Source organism: Haematobia irritans, chromosome 1, assembly GCF_050003625.1.
Source record: "Haematobia irritans isolate KBUSLIRL chromosome 1, ASM5000362v1, whole genome shotgun sequence".
Taxonomy (NCBI): Eukaryota; Metazoa; Arthropoda; class Insecta; order Diptera; family Muscidae; genus Haematobia; species Haematobia irritans.
In genome coordinates this window covers 278,364,339-278,388,019 of record NC_134397.1, presented here as the reverse complement: position 1 = coordinate 278,388,019, position 23,681 = coordinate 278,364,339, and the positions used below count along the sequence as shown (strand labels likewise).

The window sequence follows — 23,681 nt, the reverse complement described above, 5'->3', positions numbered from 1 at the left end:
AGGAATTAATGTCTGCATCAAATCGATTATCTATGAAATCAACTTGCATTGATTTTAATATTAACGCAAAGATCGTCGATATTAACATTTTAAAAAGTACACAAAACAAATTTACCTAAAATCCAAACAAAGAAAAATGAAGCCTGATAAATTTTGATTATAATCAGAAATTATCACACATCGAATAATATCAATCTAATCAGTAAAAATGTAATATCTCCACACGATCGCGTCTATTCCGACTGTCTTGTTGATTGTTATTAAATTTGTTTACCTGCATGAAATTAAATTTCAAATCCATATTATTGATTGATGGGAGGATAATATCAATTTTTTTATCAAAACTTGCCAAAGTGTTATTGCATATTAGGGTGACAAAATTAAATTTCAAGAAAAATAAATTATACGTTTATTAGTTATACCATTGTCATCACCAATACATAATTAATTTATTCAATCTTGAAGATTTTTCCAACATAAAAATACATATAAAAAATATTATCTTAAAAATCTATAATATATAGCTGTATGTGTTCGTTATATTGGCGTTATTTTTAAACTTAGTTCAACATTTTACGTATCATGTAGTTCAAGATACCGCCATTGCGATAATATTCAATATCGACTTCCGTATCGAAACGTAAAATAGTTTCAAACACGTTGCCATCAGCCTACAATATAAAGTTCAGAAAATGACAAACATCCACAATTATGTAAAACATTGTACTATACCTCAACTTGAATCTTTTGTCCCGGTTTGATGTTATCTGTTGGAAGGCTTATGTTGAATTTCTCACGACCATTCAAATTCAAGGTTTCGGCATTTTGACCAGGTAAAAATTGTAATGGAACAATTCCCATACCAACTAAATTGGAACGATGAATACGTTCATAAGACTCGGCAATAACAGCCTTAATACCCAGAAGGAAGGGACCTTTAGCAGCCCAATCTCGGCTAGATCCACTGCCGTAATCTTTGCCTACAACCAAAATCAAGGGAGTTCCCTCTTCACGATATCTACAGATAGTGGGAAATAAAATATAGATCTATGATTTTAACAAAATCGTTTACCTTTCAGCACAATCGAAAATATCCATTTCCTCTTGACTTGGAATGTGTATGGTACGAGGACCGGTTTTTGTAATTAATTTATTAACCAAACGTATGTTGGCGAAGGTTCCACGTGCCATAATGGCATCATTTCCACGTCGCGAACCATATGAATTGAAGTCCTTTGGTGTCAATTTGCGCTCAGAAAGGAAACGGGCAGCCGGAGAGTTACGTGCAATGGAGCCAGCCGGAGAAATGTGATCAGTTGTTACACTGTCACCCAGGAATAGCAAACAACGAGCACTCTCAATGCTACTCAATTTCGGCAATTCACGAGTCATACCCTCAAAAAAGGGAGGACGTTTGATATATGTTGAATCCTCGTTCCAAGGATACAATTTTTCTTCCGATACTTCCAACGTCTGCCAGTCTTCAGAACCCTGTTCAATTTTACCTAAAATAACACATTTTATTATTAATTTAATTTAAAGTATCTTTTTTTAGCTTACTGTAAACTTCCTGGAACATTGCTGGAATTACATGCTTATTCTCAACTTCTTGAATTTCAGAACGTGTGGGCCAAATGTCACGCAAAAATACGTTTTGGCCATTAGCATCTGTACCCAAAGGTTCAGTCTCAAAATCGATATCGACTCGTCCGGCAATTGCATAAGCTATTACCAATAGAGGGCTTGCCAAGTAATTGGCTCTAGTATTTGGGTGAATACGACCCTCGAAATTACGATTTCCAGATAAAACTCCACAGCACACCAATCCATTCTTCTCAATTGTGTTAACAACGTTTTCGTCCAAGGGACCAGAATTACCAATACATGTCATACATCCATAGCCGACAATATTGAAACCCAATTTTTCTAAATATGGTATAACTCCAGATTCTTTCAAATAGTATGTCACCACTCCAGAGCCGGGAGATAAAGACGTTTTGATATATGGCATAATACTCAAACCCTTCTCAACTGCCTTCTTGGCTAACATTCCAGCACCCAACATGACGCTAGGATTGGAAGTGTTTGTGCAACTTGTTATGGCTGCAATAACAACAGAACCATGTTTGATAGTATAGCTCTTTCCATCATCCCATTGGAATTGTCCTGATGCTCCCATAGCATCAGATGGAATCGCAAAACCTTTAAATCCAACCTAAAATTAGAAGATACATAAAAACAAATTGTTTATTAAGCAGAAGGCCTTGCATACATATACGTTTACTTCCATTATAGTTAAAGTTCAATGACATTCTTTTTTTTTTTTTTTTTTGCACATGGAAACAAAAAAGTAGTAGGTCAGTGATTTTTTTTTTCAATCATTTGCAAATTTAGCGGAAGTTTTGCTCTTTTGCCAATATTTGACAATTAACATTATCCATAGAAGTTTTCCATAAAGATCCCTTGAAAATACATTGCGAAATCATGTATTTGATTATTTGTCATTTTAGCTGTTTAGCGGGGTTGTATATCAATACAATGAACTTGGATACGTGTATCCTGATTCAAACATAGGATATACCCCTTATCTATGTTTACACACATTATAAACACTTTCGTAATTTAGTATCATTGAAAATGTTCTCCAACATTTTTTGAGACATCTTATGGAACATTCAAAATGTTTACGTAGCTAATATGAAATTTAAATGTGTGGGCTGTATATAAAGCAACAAAGACCACAACAAGTAATATCATTAACGTACATTCAGAGAAATGTGTTAGTAATAATAGGAAGAATATTTTTTTGAACCAGCATATAATGATGGAAAAGCGAAATTAGTCATAATTTACTGAAAGCACTGAAATTATACTGTTACCGGATATAACATAATATAATGTTCTATTCTAAAATCTTTTACAAAATTATATAATATATTTGGAATACAGTGAAAACTCTCAAAATTGGACACTTTGAAACGTGGATAACTTTCGTGAGACGTTTGCTATATTGTCATATTAAAATTAACCTATCATAAGTTGACACCTCCCAAATATGAAAAAAGCAAATTAGGCGACCACCCGTGCCCATTTTTAAGAAGTTTCACTGTATTTCTATTTTTTCCTCCAAAAGTTTCTTCAAGTGTTGTGAAAGTTTCTTCAAGTGTTGTGAAAGCAAAGTTTGTAACGAAAAATAAAACAAACTTGGAAAATAATAATTTTTTCTGATTTACAATGTAAGGGAGAGATATTCGTATCACCATGATTCAGGAGTCTAACGTTTTCAACAGAACCCGTCTCTCCAGGATGCCCTAGAGCGTAAATTATGGGAGAGTATATTGAATGTTATGCTGCTCTCATATTTTATTAAAAATTTTAAATACGAGTCTTTTATTAACAAATACAAAAGGAATTTTACCTCAGATATAACAGGCCTGTCACTACTAATCCAATTACTATTTGACCACACCGGATCGCTGCACAGAATAAAATATCACCAAAATATTTCAATTAAAAAAATTAAAAGTTTTTCAATTAAAAACTTAATGGATATAATTAAATCAAGCTAGAAACATTAAATTTAGCCAATTAAAGAAAATTTTTAAATTAAAAAAATAATTGGTACGATCAACTTTATAATGGAACTCGAAAGACAAACACACAAACACTAAGTCAGTTAATCGACATCAATTAAATTTTTAATTAATGAAATTATTAATGAAAGTAATTATAGAAACTATAATTTATATATAGAAACTATAATTTTCGTGATTGAAGACATTTCAAATAAAAAATTAATTGGATCAATTAATTTCGTGATTGAATTAAAAAATTGTGAGTAGTGACAGAAATCGACATGGACAAGCTTTAACCCTTAAATGCGCACTGTATCTTTTAAGATACAACCAGAAAAAAATCTTACCTATTAAACTTTTGACCGAATTCTATGAATATTTGTAAATAAAAAATTAGTTTAAATCGCACCGTATTTTTAAGATACAACCACTATTAAAAAAAAATCGTGACCTTGTGCATTTAAGGGTTAAAATATATGGAAGAGCCTCAATAAGAGAAGAATCGAGAAACCAAAACAGTTAATTTAAATCTGGACAACGTATGTTGGCAGCTCGTTTTTGAATTAATTGCAAGCTTATTTCTCTCATTTGAAATTCTACTATAATATATACGAACCATAACATACATACAAATCCAATAGTTCTCCTTAGGTAAAACATATACTTTGATTTGCATGACCTTACAATAAATTTGTAAAGCGTAATCAAGTAAGTGAACGAATGTCACAGAATTCATGAACAGGATAAAGCCTTCAGCAGGAATAGTATCTCCCCGATTTTCTACATTGTTCTCAATCCTATAGGTCTTCTTTCTCATTATTATACGACTATCGAATGTTCTTGGAGGAAAAAATACATCCGCACATACTCAGTGCGTTTCTCAAGCGCATCCTAAATTTGTGCTGAAATTTCTCTTTCATTGCGATCTCATAAAGAATCATGGATGGGATAAAATCTTTGTTATGAGAAAAGCGCACATTTAATCGATGAATTTAAAAATACAACAAGGTAAGAATAAGTTTTAGAAATATATACAAAATTGTTATAAAATACTTTTTCCAATGACTATATGAATGATGTTTTAATCAAAAATTTTAAGAGAAATTTTTAACCATTTAGTTGACAACACCACTGTAGACATGCATAATAATACAAACCAAAAAGTTCTATGTAGCTTTACAATATCTCCTTGGCTTAAACCTGAATTACTTTGCTTGGAAAGTGTTAAGCAAGCATTCCAGCAAAAAAAAACTAAGTGATCTAAAAAGTAAAATCGAGAAGTGAAAATCCACATAGAAAAAATATGAACAGAATAATTTCAAAGACCTGAAATGGATAAATTTCCATACTTAAGCAAGATTTTATTTCTGTTGATTTGTAATAATAACAATAAATGAAATTTAATGCCTACCTATGCATTAAAGTGCTAGTGGTTATTGGTTTTGTTGCAATTGTCCACTGGTAAGAAATAAACCAACAAAATTGCCAACGGGGTAACATGAGGCCATTGAATAAGTACAAAAAATAATGATGGCATTGAACGCAAAGCTTATAAGAAGGCAATGTATTGGCAATAACTAATGGAACGTTTAGTTTAATCTAGTCTGTAATAACGTGACGAGCTTGCAATGGCAAGTTATAAGAACGATAGCAAAGGATCTTATAAAGCTCGAATCAATATTTTTTGTTGTTTAATTTGGCAATGTGAAGTATGTGTTCGTATGTGGGATGTAGAAAACTGACAACATTATATCGAGTTATCTAAGGAAATAGTAGCCGTGATTTTATAGCACCCATAAATATCTGATATATCACAGTTGCTGTTTCTTTTGATAGCTCTGTGTTCTAAAGGCGCTTTGTAAACCGCAATTAAAACAAAAATGTGGATTAATGTGAAAGTGAATACAACCAGTGTAGAAGTTTCACTTTATGGGATACACCAAGTTCAGTTTTGTCGAATTTCATAATGACAATAAATATTGAAAATGATATGATAGCATCACTGGGCTTTGTTTATCTCATAATAACGAAATTAAAGCAACATAAACAATACTTACGGGACTAACTAAACAGGATTGGAAATCCTTCTTCATTTCGGATACCGATACACGATCGTGAGGCCGTTTTGGTCCTGATACTGATGTCACAACCGTACTCAAATCAAGTGTTATTGTTTGTGTGAATTTGGGATCCTGCGATTCATTTGAAAAGTCACGCAATTGATGAGTGGCTTGCAAATATTTTCTGATGATTTCAATTTTTTTCGCAGGACGATCTGTAGTGGAAAGCATTAAAAAATGTTTATACTTTGCACTAATATCAAGATTAGTGTACTAACTGGTTTGCTTCATATAGTTCAAAGTATTTTCATCGATTGGGAAATATCCCACTGTTGCTCCATATTCAGGACACATATTGCTGATAGTTGCACGATCGGCTATGGAAAGTTCGGCAACACCGGGACCGTAAAATTCAACAAATTTACCCACAACTCCCAATTGGCGTAGATGTTTTGTTATCGTTAGAACGAGATCAGTGGATGTAACGAGGGGCCCCAGTTTACCAATAAGCTTATAACCAATAACTTCAGGTAACAACATAGATATAGATTGTCCCAACATCACTGCCTCCGCTTCAATACCTGCATATATCAATAATAGCAATGTTTAAAGTTTAATAATTCTAAATATTAAAAATTTTTAAAAGATTTCATTTTGTGGGATCCTCTCATCTTAATAACCATGCACCAGAATGGGTTTGGCGATACAGAAAGCGCTACGTTTATTGATTCGTGTCGCAATCCATCTTCTTTGCATAAAGTTTTAGTTTTTATACTGCAACTGACTCACCTCCAACGCCCCATCCAAGCACTCCTAAACCATTTATCATTGTAGTGTGTGAATCTGTACCAACAACACTGTCGGGATACAACATTTTTCCACCATCAGTATCAGCTTCAAAGACAACGCGAGCCAAATACTCCAAGTTAACCTGATGAACAATTCCTGAACCAGGAGGTACAATTAACATGTTGTTGAATGCACGGGCACCCCACTACATAGACAAAAATTAATCAATTAATTCTTTCTTACCAAAAAAAGTTTAATTAAAAAAGCAGTTTTAAAAACCCAATAAATAATTGTATGTATAAAGTAAAAAAACGTTAGTTTGTATAAATCAGAAGCTATGATCTGGTACACGGAAGTATATATCTAACCTTCAAGAATGTAAAACGTTCTTTGTTACGTTCAAATTCTAAATTCTGATTCTTAGACAAAGCATCTGAGGTACGTGAAAAATCTACTTGTACGGAATGATCAATAACCAAATCAGCAGGACAAATGGGATTTATTTTTTCTGGATCGCCTTTTAACCCAAACACAGCAGAACGCATAGCGGCAAAGTCAACGACTGCAGGAACACCAGTAAAATCCTAAAATAAAAACACAAACGAATGTAAAAAAAAACATTTTGGGGAAAGAAACATTTTTTTTGCATACTACAAAAAATGATTTGGAAATTATTATTCCATTTATATTTTAATATTTTCGATATCATTTCATGTATATTTCCATTTTCAAAATTTTCCGAAACATACCTGGAGAATAACTCTGGCTGGTTTGAACGAAACTTCTACATCATTTTCTCCTTGCTTCAAGTCTGGAGTCCAACCTAGAATACTTTGTACATCTTTTTCCAGGACATGGAAATTATCACAGTTACGCACGGCCGATTCCAATAGAACACGAATCGAATAAGGCAATTGGTCTGTACAAAATCAAGTATTTATAAAGACATGTAATCACAAATTTAGGTGAATTTGAAATTTTGTTTAATTTAATGGACTTTTTTCCGTTTTTAAAATAAAGAATACTTTGTTATAATCTGTTTGGAACCTAGTCTATAATTTACGTGCAAATTCATTGGAACGTAAATATTGTCGGAGAAATTCGTCATTAAGAGATATGTTCCAGCTTTGAGCTCTAATATTTTTTTAAGTTGTCCAGATAAAGCCAACATAGACCGTCATAAGCTAATATCAAGGACACGATCAGAGGAGGAATATTTTTTTTATTTTTTTTTTTTTTATTTATTTCAACATTTTTCCTAATACAAAGCCTATAAGGCCAATTAATTTATATTACTTATGACAAATCCTGAGTAATTATTATTATATTTATAAAGTCAAGTACTCAAATTATTCTATATACATTTATAATATTATTCCTGCAGTATTAAAGTGGCTCCCCAGCCATAAACAAAAATAGGAAAAAATAAAAAAATATATATAATCATCAAAATAAGCCCATAACATGGTAAAAAAAATATTTTCCAAACTATCGATAAAAAAAGTTTAAAAAAAATCGGAAGAAAAATGCTGAAGAACAATAACGAACGCGTTAATACCACATTACAACAGTAGGTGAAGTCCTAAGTTATTTACATACCTTACACCTATTTTGAGATCTTTCTTATATGTAAACACTAAAGGAAGTGAAGTTTTATATTGAAGTGGTGGTGAGAGATTTTCTATACTGTACCGCCATACTCAGTGGTAGGAACATAGACTAAACTTAAAAAAATCGCAACAAGCCTAGCAATATTAATGAAACCAACGTGCCAATAGCAAATTCAATGAGCCGCCAATTGAATATATTATTGTAGCATCAATCAATAAGAATTCTTATCTTAAAATATGCGAATTCGACACGTATAAGTAAATCAAATTTTAGCATTATGTGGAATTGCATACACAAAAACTTTTAAAATTCTTGTCTCTTGTTTATTGTTATTGAGTGTATTGTTTTTTATCTACGTGATGTTTTTACCACTGCTTTAATATTTTTCTCATTTTTCTTCATTTTTAACAAAAGAAAATTAAAAAAAAAAAAAAACATTAATGTACTAGTAAGTCGTACGAAACCTTATTCGAACGAAAAGTCACTCGAATTCGAATAAGTTTCATTTGTATGAAAAAATATATATTTTTCAAGAATGAGTATTTTTAAATTTTTGGTCTGGTGATCGGATTCCACCTCGTTATTTTTTTTGTAAATTATAGTAATTTACCAAAATTATAATGATTGTAGCAATTAATTAGAAATAAAAAGCATACTTGATTAAAAAATCAATTGATTTCTTCGGCACTTTCGATTAATTTCTTCATTGGTTCAATTAAAAATTTAACTGATTTATCATTAGATGAAATAATATTCTAGTAATAGTGTCCATACGATTTATCGCTTTCTTACACAGAAAAAATATCACCAAAATATCTCCAATTAAAATGTTGAAAGAGAAGTTGAAAATTGTTTTAATTAATAAACTCATAGATACAATTAACTTTTTAATCAAGATAGAAACATTAAGTTAATTGAGTCAATGATTGGATATTTTAAAATTTTTAGTTAAAAAATTAATTGATACTAAAGGGTGATTTGTTAAGAGCTTGATAACTTTTTAAAAAAAAAAAACGCATAAAATTTGCAAAATCTCATCGGTTCTTTATTTGAAACGTTAGATTGGTCCATGACATTTACTTTTTGAAGATAATTTCATTTAAATGTTGACCGCGGCTGCGTCTTAGGTGGTCCATTCGGAAAGTCCAATTTTGGGCAACTTTTTCGAGCATTTCGGCCGGAATAGCCCGAATTTCTTCGGAAATGTTGTCTTCCAAAGCTGGAATAGTTGCTGGCTTATTTCTGTAGACTTTAGACTTGACGTAGCCCCACAAAAAATAGTCTAAAGGCGTCAAATCGCATGATCTTGGTGGCCAACTTACCGGTCCATTTCTTGAGATGAATTGTTCTCCGAAGTTTTCCCTCAAAATGGCCATAGAATCGCGAGCTGTGTGGCATGTAGCCCCATCTTGTTGAAACCACATGTCAACCAAGTTCAGTTCTTCCATTTTTGGCAACAAAAGGTTTGTTAGCATCGAACGATAGCGATCGCCATTCACCGTAACGTTGCGTCCAACAGCATCTTTGAAAAAATACGGTCCAATGATTCCACCAGCGTACAAACCACACCAAACAGTGCATTTTTCGGGATGCATGGGCAGTTCTTGAACGGCTTCTGGTTGCTCTTCACTCCAAATGCGGCAATTTTGCTTATTTACGTAGCCATTCAACCAGAAATGAGCCTCATCGCTGAACAAAATTTTGTCGATAAAAAAGCGGATTTTCTGCCAACTTTTCTAGGGCCCATTCACTGAAAATTCGACGTTGTGGCAGATCGTAAGTCTATTCATGATGAAATGTCAAAGCATACTGAGCATCTTTCTCTTTGACACCATGTCTGAAATCCCACGTGATCTGTCAAATACTAATGCATGAAAATCCTAACCTCAAAAGAATCACCCTTTATTAACTTTTTAATCAAACTCGGAAGACTAAGTCAGCTAAAAAAAAGGTGATCATTTTTGAAATTTATTCCAAACAATTATTTGTTAATAAAACTAAAAACACTAAGTCAATACAGAAAGAAATTGAAAATAGTCACCTTTTTTAATTAAAAAATTAATTGAAATTTGCTAATGAAATCAATTAATTTTTTAATCAAGTATTTTTTATGTCCAATTAAAACTGTGATTGATAATACCATTTTCGTAAATGAAGACATTTCAATTAAAAAATAATTGGATCAATCAGAAAAAAAAATAGTAATTATAGTTGGATTTTTCTTTGGGTTTGAGTCAAAACTTTATGAACCAATGAATATGTATAGAGAAACTACTTATTTCCGAACACAAATGACATTTATTTTTTTGAAATAGAGATAAAAATAGTTAATTTCATCTGTTGATTTGGATAGCATTTGCAAAGAATAATTTTTGCACTCGTAGATAAGAACTCCTATCATATTTAAAGCATGTTTATCGAGATATTCGTGTGAATTAAGCTTTGTCAATAAGATATTAACAACAAGCTTCTTTTAATAGAATATAAGAAACAATATTCAGTCATTAGTAGACACAGCGTACAAAATTCTAAACCACTAATACCTTTATAAAGTGAAAGCAGGTTATTTTTGCTGTAAAAGGGAACATTTTAGAGGGGTTTAGGGCGATTGAACTATATCAAGAATGTTCCCTTCGAAAGTTTGATCCCAAAAGTTGAAAGTTTAATATTACCGGAGGGTAAATGCCTATTGGGCTCTTCAATGACATAGTAACGTATTTCTTATTTTTTTTCTTGTTCAACTATTCAAGTTGAAATTAATAAACAAAAAAAGTCAATTGAATCACCCATTGTGTTATTGAAGAGAGGAATTTAGAACTTGTCGTTATCACCTCATCACCTCATTCTCATATACTTCCGCCTCTTCTTTCCCTTAATCAGGAAATAGTAAATTGTTCACAAGATGAATGTACTTTTAGATCACTTTCTTAGTTCAGCGACACAAGCTCGCGCTTTTAAATAGTTTTTAAATATAATTATTACTTTTTTGAATAAGCCGAGAGAATAACAAAGATAATTATAAAGTATTTTTAACAAAGATAATTGTAAAGTATTTTTGACAAAGATAATTGTAAAGTATTTTTGACATATTATTTTTCCTTGTAATAAAAGCAAAGTAATATATATTTCTGTCCTCCAAATAACTCGAATTTCCAAATTTTAAAGTTCACTTCCAAATATACGCACATCTATCGATATACATCTTATGCTATGGGAATTCATGTTAACATTTCTTGACTGATAAATATTTATAAGCTAATCCAGCGGCGGAGAATTCTATTAGGAGTTCTGATTTCTTGAAGTTACCCAGAAATTGTAAGTAATGTAGGTCTAATAAAAAGGAGTTAAGACTGAATAAAGTATTTCAAAAAAAAAATCACACCATACCAATTATTAGCATTTTTAGTTTTAATCAAGTTAGTATTTTTTTGCCCTGATATGCTAATGCCTTAGCATTTGTATAAAGATCTTCGTTTGAATTATGCTTTTGTATTTGATACAATATATTTTTATTAGAATAAATAGTCATTAGTAGACTCAGCGCCAAAAATAATAAACCACATAATGTGAAAGAAGAAAGGTTTAAAAATAAATTGGAATTTCGGTAATAGTTTGGTTGAAACGAAGAAAACAGGTAAAATTAGAGACATGAAAAACTAACGAAAGCATTATAGCCCGATAAATGTTATATGTTCTCCAACATAAGAATTTTTCTAAATTTTCCCGATTTTTGACCAAATTAGATTCTAAAATTTCTTACTAAAAACTAGAAAAACTTGATAATTTATGGAAGCATGAATACCTGAATGGCTCAGGCCGAATAAAGTATATTAAGAAAGTTTTGTTCTAGAATCTCGAAAGTTTGATCCCATCAACATTGTCATCAGTTACGAATTGTTGTTGAAGGCTAAATGCCTATTGGACTCTTCAATGACATAGTAACGTATATCTTGGTTTGTTCTTGTGATAACGATATACATTAAGGTCTTCGAAAGATATACACTGCCCATGAACAACAGGCTGGATTTCGCCATCTACTTGTCATTTAAAGATGTAAAGTTTGCCAAAATTACCCAAAATTTAAACATAACATCCTATAACGACCAGTAATTTATGTCGTACGTTTATTTGCATAGGTTTATAGGTTTAACGAGAGACATTTTACATTTAATAATTTATTGGTTTGATGCGCAGAGCTATTCAATATGAAATTATTAAAAAAAAAAAAACAAGTGTTTTCACTAAGTTCGGCGGGGCCGAATCTTAAATACCCACCACCATGAACCAAATATTAGGGTTTCCTTTGAAATTTCAGGAGGGCTTGAGGACACTTCCCGAAGATAAATTTAAAGATTTCACCTATGAGGACTATATCAGATTCTGGATTTATAAGAACCATTTTTGTTTGAGTTTAAGAGGAATCATTAACATCTCTTGTAAGTGTGCAAGAAAATTATAAAATAACGTCTTGATTTGAAATCTTAAATCTGTAGAAGTAAAATCTGGAAATTTTACATTGAGTTTCAAGCAATTTTCATGATCAGTGCGCCTTCTACACCCTCAAGAAGTGAAGTCGGTCTATATGGAGGCATTACCAAATGGACCGATAAAAACTTAATCCGATACACGTTTTTGTGAGCCTAAAATACCAGAATATTTACAATTTCAGGCAAATCAGATAAAAACTACGCTTTCTAGAAGCCCAAGAAGTAAAATCGGGAAATCGGTCTATATGGGGGCTATACCAAAATATGGACCGATACTCACACACCTCTTTATGGTCCTAAAATACCTCTAGATTTCCAATTTCAGGCAAATTGGATAAAAACTACGGTTTCTATAAGCCCAAGACCGCAAATAGGGAGGTCGTTTTATATGGGGACCATACCAAAACATGGACCGATACTCACAATTTTTGGCACACGTATTTGTGGTCCTACAATACCTCTACATTTCCAATTTCAGGCAAATTGGATAAAAACTGCGGTTTCTATAAGCCCAAGAAGTAAAATCGGGAGATCGGTCTATATAGGGGCTATACCAAAACATGGACCGATACTCACCATTTTTGGCACACCTCTTTATGGTCCTAAAATCCCTCTAGATTTTCAATTTCAGGCAAATCGGATCAAAACTACGGTTTCTATAAGCCCAAGACCCCAAATCGGGAGATCGGTCTATATGGGGGTTATACCAAAACCTGGACCGATATAGCCCATCTTCGAACTTGACCTGCCTGCAGACAAAAGACGAGTTTGTGCTAAATTTCAGTACGATTGCTTTATTATTGAAGACTGTAGCGTGATTACAACAGACAGACAGACGGACATCGTTATATCGTCTTAAAATTTCTCCCTGATCAAAAATATATATGCTTTATATAGTCGGAAATCGATATTTCGATGTGTTACAAACGGAATGACAAACTTATTATACCCCCGTCACCATTCTATGGTGGTGGGCATAAAAATAAATAAAAGACAATTGAATCTCCCATTGTGTGATTGAAGAGAGGAAATTGAAATTTTGTCGTTATCACCTCATGCTCATATACTTCCGCCTCTTCTTTCCCTTCCTCAGGAAATGGTAAATTGTTCATATCAAAGCAAGATGTACGTACCTATAGATCGCTTTCACTTTCTTAGATCAACAACAAAATCTCGCAGCTTTTAAATTAAATTATAACTTGTAACTTGTAGAATAAGACGAGGGAATAACAAAGGTAACGGTAGAATATTTTTAACATCTTCATACTGTCGCTCATCGGTCTAAGCCAAAGCAAATTGATATATTTCTGTTCTCCAAATAATTCGAATTTCCATATGTTTAAAGTTCACTTCCAAATATACGCACACACACCTATCGATCTACATCGTAGCAAGCAAGCTATGGAAATTCATGTTAACATTTCTTGACTGATAAATATTTATAAGCTAATCCAGCGGCGGAAAATGCTCTAGGAGGCCTCATTTGAATGCTGATTTTGTTGAAGTTACCCATCCCAACTTCATATGTTTTTACACATGGTTTCATTGCGGGATTAGTGTTAACAACACGCGATAGAAATGATGTAGGTCTAAAAAAAAGGACTTAAGACTCAATAAAATATTTAAAAAAATGAAGTCACGCCCATCGTCACTTATTTGTATTTTTTAGTTTTAAGCAATTCTGTGTGTTAAACCCTTGTCCTACAACTCAAATCAGGCCTCACTAGTAGTTGTTGGATCGCCGCTGGGCAATGCAACAACTACTTCGATAAAGTCGAACTATCCATACTCATACTCACCATACTTTTGATCTATTGAGGCCAAGTCAAAGTATTTATATGCGACCTCGCCATCGACAAATGATTTTTGAAACTGCGCAAAAGGATTTGGACCTGCAATATATAATTAAAAAAAAATAAATTATATAATTTTCACTATTTACTATTTATCTAAAATCATAAAAATGAAGTCATGATGTTTATTTTAACTATCCCTTACCGGCCATGATTGTCTTTTTACACACTAATATATTCTGTGTTAAAACTCTACTATAAATGTGATTTTATGTAGATTTGGCTGCACCACAAATGCAAAATAAAACTGGAGAAATTTGCCACGTAACTTCCAACTGATTTAAAGATATATTACAAAAAAAGATCCAACTCCCGGTCTGAGATACTGATGGATGTGATTCCAATACGTGCACAATTGTGAATGACGATTGATTACCAAAGAGAGACAAATAGTTTACCAGAGATGGCAGTTTTTGCACTGTATACTTACGAAAGTCCAACATATCAAACACAGCGATAACGACAGCAGGAAAGCGAAATTGATTTTAATGCGCTTTATGTGCTTTACAGACTATCAGTTATTCCGGACGACAGTGCTCGCGTCGAACATATCCCATATATTGTGCACATTATAAGTTAAGTCCGAAGGCATAATCGATACTGCTGCATGTTTATGGGATCGATAACACATTTACCGAATATTTTGTGATCGCCGACAAGTCGTATCGATCCGACACACTGTAAGATTCTTTACAAACACCGACATTCCGTCCGGAATAACTGATAGTCTGTAAAGCGCATACAGCGCAGTATCACATATTTACATTGAAAGCTTTAATCAATTTATCAATTATTAAGTTTTTCCTTATTTATAAATGCCTTTTCCACGAAACGAAAGGTCTTTAGCAACTGAGTGGTTTTGACATTTCAGTTCGACAAAATGCGAACGAATCGAGTTAGAGAAACACAATTTTAGAGATTACGTTACGTCTTCGTTCGTATTGACTTTCGTTTCGATTTTCGTTTACCTTTAGAGACACCAAAATCAGCTGGTATGCGAACGAAGACAAGAATTCGGATAGCAGAAATAGAAATAGGCTTTTATATCAAAGAGGCGCATTATCGCCTATCCACAATTACCCTGCCAGCATTTCAAAATTCCATTTCATCCTCATCGCTACCACCGACTCGTAAGTGACACTGCAGCAATAGCCAACTGTGATAGTATTTTGCCATCACTATTCGCATGAAAGTATTTTGCCATTTTAAATTTTGTGAAACGCCAAACACAACTAGCTTCTAATTTATTTAAATAAAAACGATAATGAAGTGCAGAAAACTTAGTTATTTCACTTAAAAGTTAATAAACAATTAAACAATCAGGTTTTACTTGACCACAATGATTCTTTTAAAACTATCTTAAAATTCACTTTTTCTGATTGTTTGAATGGACTCTTATTCTTGTCCTTCTAAATGTATCCAGAAGGGCACCTTATAACTGCACTCATGCGATACTTTTTTGTAGTGACTTGGCGCTTTTCCGAGGAGTTTTGGATATCGTATACGACTGTTTTCACGTAGTGGGGATTCTCAGAAGCGCCCCCAAATTAAAAAAAAAATGTTGGCAGGGACGTTACGTCTTCGTTCGCATTGACTTTCGTTTCGAGAAACCTTAGAGCAACCAAAATCAGCTGTTTTTCGTTTTGTATGCGAACGAAGACAAGAATTCGGAAATAGGCTGTTTATCGGCAAGGCGCATTATACGGCGTTCTCAGCAAGCATGTTTTGGGGTTTGAAATGTTTTCCCTTTAAAAGCACTTCAAAACGAGTCGTTTTCGCCATACTAAAAAACAAGTTCAAAACACAAGTTTTCCTCCAAAACACGTCAATTTTAGAATGTGAACCCATAGATAATAGAAATACATAGATGTCCCACTCTTCTCTTTAAAAAAAAATGTGTCAGTTCCAAAAATTAATTTTCTGACATTTCGTTTTGTTTTTTTTTTTTTCGTTAAGAGAGATTCTTTTGTATTCGTTGTCCATTCACAATTAATTTTTTATGAGGAGTTTGTTATTACAGAACAACCTGTTGTGTTAAAAAGAGTACCAAAAATCTCTCAATTCTCTTGATTTTCTTCGTTTATTCTTAATCTTCGGAACTGTCAAACTTAGTTTGACACCCATGGGACATCTATGTATTTCTATTATATATGTGTGAACCCAAGGCATATTAATTAAAGGTAAAGTCACGAGCAAACGTGTGTACCCCCCATGATAATTATAATGTCAAACTAAAATGGCAGATGACTTAAGTTGACATTTTGTGTATGTGTAGTGTTGTTTTCAGCCAACAATTGTTTATTACAAAGAACAAAGTCATTTGAATTTAAATATATGCCTAAGGCAGACATCAATACAAAACAACAACAAAAAATGGGCCGAAATTTTCCCGCTACATAAGCGAACGGTGTCCTTGTCTCAGTGAATTGGCCTGGGAACAATGCGTAAGTGTGGAATGACATGTAACAAGTTGGAGGAAATAATTATGAGCTTCTTGTGTATTCTATTTAGGTTCCCGAGTTTGATAATCTTTATTTGGATATGAATGGCATTATTCACAATTGCTCCCATTCCGATGATACAAACATCCATCTCAACATAACAGGAGGATATGTTGAAGGACATTGACAAGTTGTTTTTTCTAATTAAACCACAGAAATTATTCCTTATGGCCATTGACGGCGTGGCCCCTCGTGCAAAAATGAATCAACAGCGCAGTAGACGTTTTCGTTCAGCCAAGGAAGCTGAACTTTGGAACGATTAGCACAGAGCCTAGGTGAAGTGAGAGAACACGAACGATTCGGTTGCAATTGTATTACACCAGAAACAGAATTTATGGATCGTTTGCATGAGGCATTGCGCTATTTCATAAAAAAATTATTGCTGATCCTATGTGGCAGAAGTGCAGAGTTACCCATCAAAAAATTTGGAAGTTCTTCCAAAGGCACAACTTTAAAAGAACTTCCAGAAGATGTACTCCCAATGATGTTCTTCATTTTAACTACACAGGAAGTTCTTTTCATTCAATTTTTTATAACATGTTTTATTCATATTTTTAATTGGTAATGTTAAATTTTTTGTTTCAAATTGGTTAAAAACTGTTTAAGAATTCATAAAATGGTACAACTTATTTAAATTTTGTCGAAAAATGTATAATTCAATCTGAAAAAATTATGAATTTTTGAGAATATTTGAGGTCAAACGTTTCAGACAAGCGTTAGAATCCATTAAAAATTATAAAAAATCATAAAAATTATTTATTATTTATCTTTCCGATATTATGAGGTATTGCTCAATTCAATTCTATTTGCTTTCCGTGCAGATGTGTCCAATAAATGGTTATAGGACATAAATACATTGTCTGCATCTTCAATCAATTCTTTGGCTCCATAATATGGACACATTTTGAGTTTTTACCTACTTTAACCAAGTCTTCAATGTCCATTAAATCCAGATCATATTTGCGCGATTCCACGCGATGATGAAAGGCACAAGTTCTTTTTTGGACTCGCAATCGACAAATCGATCTGTGTTTTATTTGAATTGCCCTGTTCTCGCAATACCTCGGAATATATACACAATTGATCTCTGGATCTCAAAACCACCGCTCTCGTAAATGAGTAAGATGTCCGCTTTAATTCTTACATAGCTTGCGTTAGGTGTGAGTGGGTACCTCAAGTACCCATTATATACATATTATTTTAGGAAGACGCCAGCTACCACCCTTGGGCTTTGCACGAGCAATCATTTACAGGTGCTCCGCCTAAATAGGATTGTTTTTAAAATAATTGGTGGCGGTGCTGTTTGTTGTATTTGCATCTTCATTTCCTCTTTTCGGGATTGCAGCCATTCCAAAGATGAACATAAGGTTTAACCGGTTCCTATGAGAAAGTTTTTGTTTTATTGGTGGTTACATTGTTATACATTATTTTATACCCGTTGGGGATTCCAGAAAACCATTTGATCCATCTCGTAGACTTATGATGACCTTTTCCATATAAGCTCTTTGAACTTCATAGGGATCCCATGATTTATTGCTATTGCATCTCTTACATTCCTTAATGCCTCAATTCGTACACTCGAACCATAGTGTTTCAGTTTAGCAATACATTCTTCAACATTTATTTGCCTTATGCCTCCATCATATTGTGATACTTTGAGCTGTTCCCGAATTGTAATTTTGCGCACTTTGAATTTATTTTCTCCCCAGTTTCTAACAAGTAGGCAAAAGTTTCGTAAAACTAACCCCATACTAATAACACAATGTAAATAAAAGCAATATATATGTAAACAAAGAATGTAAACAAATCTACTAAACGTAAACAAAGCCTTTGACAAGATGAATGTCGATATTAGTCACCTGATTGCATGACTTTACCTGGATTAATATGCCTTGGTGTGAACCCACCTAATTTGGAATATACCCCGAATAACCAAGGCATATTAATTAAAGGTAAAGTCATGCAATCAGGTGACTAATATCGACATTCATCTTGTCAAAGTCTTTGTTTACGTTTAGTAGGTTTGTTTACATTCCTTGTGTACATAAATATTGCTTTTATTTACATTGTTTCATAAAACTAAACCCATACATGTGTATGTATGGGTTTAGTTTTATGAAACTTTTCACCTACGTGTTAGAAACTGGGGAGAAAAATAAAAGAGCTTTCTTGAAAAACTGTTAAATATAATTATCTAAATTTACAACAAAGTCCAAACGTTCAACAATACAACAACACTACACATACACAAAATGTCAACTTAAGTGACCTGTCATTTCAGTTTGACTTTCTAAATATCATGGGGTGTACACACGTTTGCTCGTGACTTTACCTTTAATTAATATGCTTTGCCGAATAACATACCCTATTCAAAATATATGTCAAAATATTAAAATAAGTTTCATAGAAAAAAAAGGAATCAAAAAGGCCTTTAAGAACATGGACATGTGAAAATAAAATAAATTTTTTTCCCCTTTGCGCTCGTGGTAATTATTTGGACATACGTTTCATATATGTGAATTTCGAGTAAATGTGAATTTCTAGTTTCCATGGTAACTGTCAAACTAAAACATTTCAACCCGGTGTGAACGGTGAAATGTTTTGGAAAAACTAATGAGGAAAACGAGTCGGTGGGAACATAGCATTATCGCCTATCCACAACTATACCCAATAAACACAGGATGAGCGTTTTTCAAATGCAACACCTCTTCAGTTTGAGGGTAAATATCATTTTCAACATAAATTCAACTTGACTTGAAAAAGCTCATCTTCAATTCATCTTCAAATTGTTTGCGAATTACAACCAATTTGGCAAAATGTTGACGAAAACTTTGAAAATGTGTTGAAGATAATTGGAGAAAACTTTGACAAAACACTACCCTGAAATGCAACGAAAAAACCACATGGTTTTCAATACTACTTTGGACAACAAAGTTCGTGGAAGAAATACAAAAATGTGGAAATTTTTTAATAATCAATTGAAATTGCTTATAATAATTGGTAAGTAAAACTAAAACACGAAATGAAAACTTGAAGGAAGTCACTAAACTCAAATCTCTTTGCAGACAACTAAAATATTTGGATGCTGATTCTTGGACACATTAAGAGGCTGGCCGATGAAAAATGGTAGTGGCTTATCGAGAAGAGAAAGTTTCCATAAATCAAAGTGCAACCAAAAAAACTTGGTATTTATGCTTTTCCATATCAACAACTACTGGATGATAATTCGCATCACATCGATAGTTTAATTTATATCGCATCATCGGTTTAATTTGTTATTTTGTGAATTGAAATTGCTGGAAATTTATTCCAATTATCTGGCCATCAAGTTCCTGAAAATTGCCAGTATTTTAATAACAACAATTTTGTAATACCAACGTTCTTGAGGAAATCACGAAGTACCTGGTCAGTTGGAAGAAATACAAATTGGTAAGTCAAAATAAAAAGTGAAATGAAAACATAATGGAAATCACAAAACTCGATTGTTTTGCAGAAAACTAAAATCATTGAATGGTATATTCTTGGAAGATGTTGGCCGATGAAAAACCGATGAAGGAAACAACAAAGAAAAGTTTTCAGAAAACTTACAAAGTGCAACCAATTAAAACAAAGTGCAACAATTCCTATATCAAGAACTTCTGGATGAAAATGTGCATTACATCAATTTACATCCCGTCATCAGTTTGATATTTTGTGATTTCCTCTTGCTGGAATCTATTCTAACACACAAGCCAGCAAGTTCCTCGATAGTAAATATTTCAAATTGCCAGCATATTAATGACACCAACATTATGGAGGAAATGGAATTATACATGTAAAAATGTTTAAGATATTTAAAGTTGTATTCATACTTTTATTTATTAATACGTTTAATAAGATAATTACATTTTGATTGGTATAATATTATTATTTTCATATATTATTAATGTTATTTTTAAGATTATTATATTTGTTAACGAAAAAATAAAATTTACAAAATCCCTAGAAATTTAGTATTGACTTTCAGTTGGAACTAGGATTGACTTTCATACAAATTGTGGTTTGAAAGTATTCGCAACAATGCTAGTTTTTTATTTTTCTCACATTGAAAACTGTTTGAGAAATTATTGAGTAGCGATGCATTTCAATTTGAGGATTACAATTGAGAAATTATTGCTATTGTGTTGAATTTTACTGTTGAGGGTAATGTCTGTTTTTTGTTGAGAACGCGATTTTCTCAACAATTTCTCAACTTGAATATTACCCTAATCCTTTGAAAAAATGTTTGAAAAATTATTGAATTTTAGTATTTTTCAAACGTTTGTGTTTATTGGGTATGTTCAGTTTCAAGCTAGTGGTGCGAACACCCCATATTGTTTATTTGCATGTTATAGCCCTGCCAACATTTTTTGAATTTGGGGACTCTTTTGAGAATCCCCACTACGTCGAAAACAATCATATACGACATCAAAAACTCGTCGGAAAAGCGCCGTCACTATTGAGAAGTTGTACCACGCCAAGTTACTACAAAAATGTTTCGCATGAGTGCAATTATTAGGTGCCTTTATAGATCAATTTAGAACGACGCCAATAAGGGACTCTCCAAACAATCAGAAAAAGTGCATTTTAAGATAGTTGTAAAAGAATCATTGTGGTCGAGTAAAACACGTTTGTTTAGATATTTATTAATTTAATTAAACATTTACAAATTCTTAAAAATATAACATTTATACCACTATCACATTACATTTAACATAATTTTTGGCATTAATGATGATGTTGAGTTACAAGTAGCGAGTTACATGTTGCTGCGTCTATCAACCAGTGTTTTTATTCCATGGAGGCAGCGTGTCTGTAAAATATCTGAAAAACAATCACTTTATTCCATTTGGAAAATCACCAAATTGTTCACCAATATACCTTTCACAATTTTAAACGTATAATCTATGTTTTCAGAACTTTATTTTCGTTTTTATTTAATTAAAATATAACAAGCTGGTTGCGCTTGGCGTTTCACAAAAAAAAAATGGCTTTTTTAGCAGTAGGGATGGCAAATTACTTGCATGTACTTTTTGATGTACCTTTTCATGATGGTTGAAGTGACATTTACGAGTCTGTGGTAAAGGCCGGTATGCACCTCTAGCGAAATTTTCGGTAGCAAAAATTTATTTAAGTCTACAACAAAAAAACAGGGCTGTGTTCACAAATTTTAAACCAGCTAATCGCTTTTAAAAATTGTTAATATATGTTCCAAATATTCCTCAAATAAATTGCTTATTTAACGCACACAATGATTGTAATAAATTAAATGTTTGCTGCCAAAATATGCTTTTGACAACCCAGTTATTTTCATTAGAGGTGCGTACCAGCTTACGAAATTGAACGCTACCGAAAATTTCGTTAGCATAAATAGCAATGCATTTCTTATGGGAATGAAATTTTTCGCTAGAGGTGCATACCGGCCTTAACGATGAGGTTGAAATGGAACTTTGAAATGCTGGCAGGGAGATGGCACCAGCGTTGCCGTTTTGGTCCGATCGGACCAAAATTGGTCCAAAAGATTTCTAATTTTTAAATTTGGTCCGATGGTCGGACCAAACAGAATTTGGTCCATTTTGGTCCATTTTCATAAATTTGGTTTCTATCACATATTAAATAGTAGATGGTGCACCGCAAAGAATATTGTCGGGAGGCCAAATATTTCACATGCTTAAAATACGAATACGAATTTTGCTTACACGCACAGAAAAAACATGTTTGGACATGGTTGCCGCATCCATTTAATGCTTATCTAGAGTAGGTAATTGTCGCGAAAACCATGTATTTTGTCTTTGTAAAAATAATTTTCCAGCGGAGAAAAATATATGTTGCCAATAAGCATTTAAATGGTTCTCAAATGTCGCATGTTCTATTATTTAAATGATAGAATTTGAGATCATTACATGGTCGGGAAAATCATGTACCTGACCATTCAATTTTTTTACTTTTTTGCAGAGAAAAAAGTATTTTTATAGGTTACGTATAGACATGTCTAGAACCATTACATGAGCATAAAGACCATGTACATTGTTTTCGTCACCATTTAATTTTTTAACTTGTTTGCAGCGAAAAGAATTTTATAAAAACATTGAGCAGGTAAACACGATTTTCATTTTGAGCGTCAGTCGTGTGTTGATTGTTTCTTGGAATGGACGGAGAATACGGAATTATTGGGTTTTGTGTTAATTTATTTATTCAGAAGTGGCACGTGGTTTTATGTGAACACAAAAAAGGAAAGTGTAATTGAAAAAATGTACATGATTTTTGTTATTTGCAGTTACATGATGTCTGCGTTGATACATTTGATGGGCACGAGGTAAATATGGAATGAATACTTAATGTTGAAATTGAACCAAAATAGAGTGTGTAAAAATATATGATGTTTGCTTGCACGACATTATAAATACAAATAAACAATGAATTAGTTTATAAATAAATAAATAAAAACAAATAAATAAAGTTAATTTTGTGTTTTCTTTTTTCAAGTGGCATCCTTTTTTCGACGACGAAAAAAGTTTTTTCATAAAGATCAAAACATTTTAGGTTGTGACCATGTTCTTTTAACTAGAAGAAAAACATTTTGAATGAATACCATAACATTTTAAATCGTGACCATTCTCTTTTCATTCAAACAAAATTCTTTTTATCAATATAATAATATTTTAGATGAGGAAAATTATATTTTTCTTAGAACCATGTTCACTGAGCCAACATGGTTGCAGGTGAAAATGTTACATGGTCGCCGCAAAAATAGCTCCTATCATATTATTTTGCTCTTCGAATATGA

The 23,681-nt window shown here is 32.7% G+C and overlaps 1 protein-coding gene and 3 long non-coding RNA genes across 4 annotated transcripts; 1 reads left to right on the top strand and 3 right to left on the bottom strand.

Moving 5' to 3' along the window:
- Positions 1–385: 385 nt before the first annotated feature.
- On the bottom strand, positions 386–14,742 carry LOC142226034 (cytoplasmic aconitate hydratase-like). Its single transcript, XM_075295892.1, has 11 exons — positions 14,521–14,742; positions 14,322–14,414; positions 7,174–7,343; positions 6,793–7,008; positions 6,425–6,629; positions 5,914–6,216; positions 5,633–5,850; positions 1,561–2,215; positions 1,073–1,505; positions 733–1,018; positions 386–671 (listed from the first exon to the last, which is right to left on the bottom strand). Exons 1-11 carry the CDS (start codon positions 14,525–14,527, stop codon positions 561–563), a joined length of 2,697 nt encoding a protein of 898 aa, XP_075152007.1. The 5' UTR covers positions 14,528–14,742; the 3' UTR covers positions 386–560.
- Positions 14,743–18,117: 3,375 nt separating this feature from the next.
- Positions 18,118–18,746, bottom strand: LOC142226015 (uncharacterized). The gene is made up of 2 exons (XR_012719575.1): positions 18,312–18,746; positions 18,118–18,256 (listed from the first exon to the last, which is right to left on the bottom strand). It is a non-coding gene; the product is annotated as an uncharacterized LOC142226015 (long non-coding RNA).
- Positions 18,747–19,542: 796 nt separating this feature from the next.
- Positions 19,543–20,706, top strand: LOC142219805 (uncharacterized). Its single transcript, XR_012717782.1, has 3 exons — positions 19,543–19,876; positions 19,942–20,305; positions 20,370–20,706. It is a non-coding gene; the product is annotated as an uncharacterized LOC142219805 (long non-coding RNA).
- Positions 20,707–21,504: 798 nt separating this feature from the next.
- On the bottom strand, positions 21,505–21,891 carry LOC142219804 (uncharacterized). Its single transcript, XR_012717781.1, has 2 exons — positions 21,776–21,891; positions 21,505–21,718 (listed from the first exon to the last, which is right to left on the bottom strand). It is a non-coding gene; the product is annotated as an uncharacterized LOC142219804 (long non-coding RNA).
- Positions 21,892–23,681: the final 1,790 nt, after the last annotated feature.

Coding starts and splice junctions, on each gene's coding strand:
- LOC142226034 (XM_075295892.1), bottom strand. Junction 7,009..7,173: donor CAGCCAGAGTTATTCTCCAG/GTATGTTTCGGA, acceptor TTTTTATTTTAG/GATTTTACTGGTGTTCCTGC. Junction 6,630..6,792: donor AACGTTTTACATTCTTGAAG/GTTAGATATATA, acceptor TTGTCTATGTAG/TGGGGTGCCCGTGCATTCAA.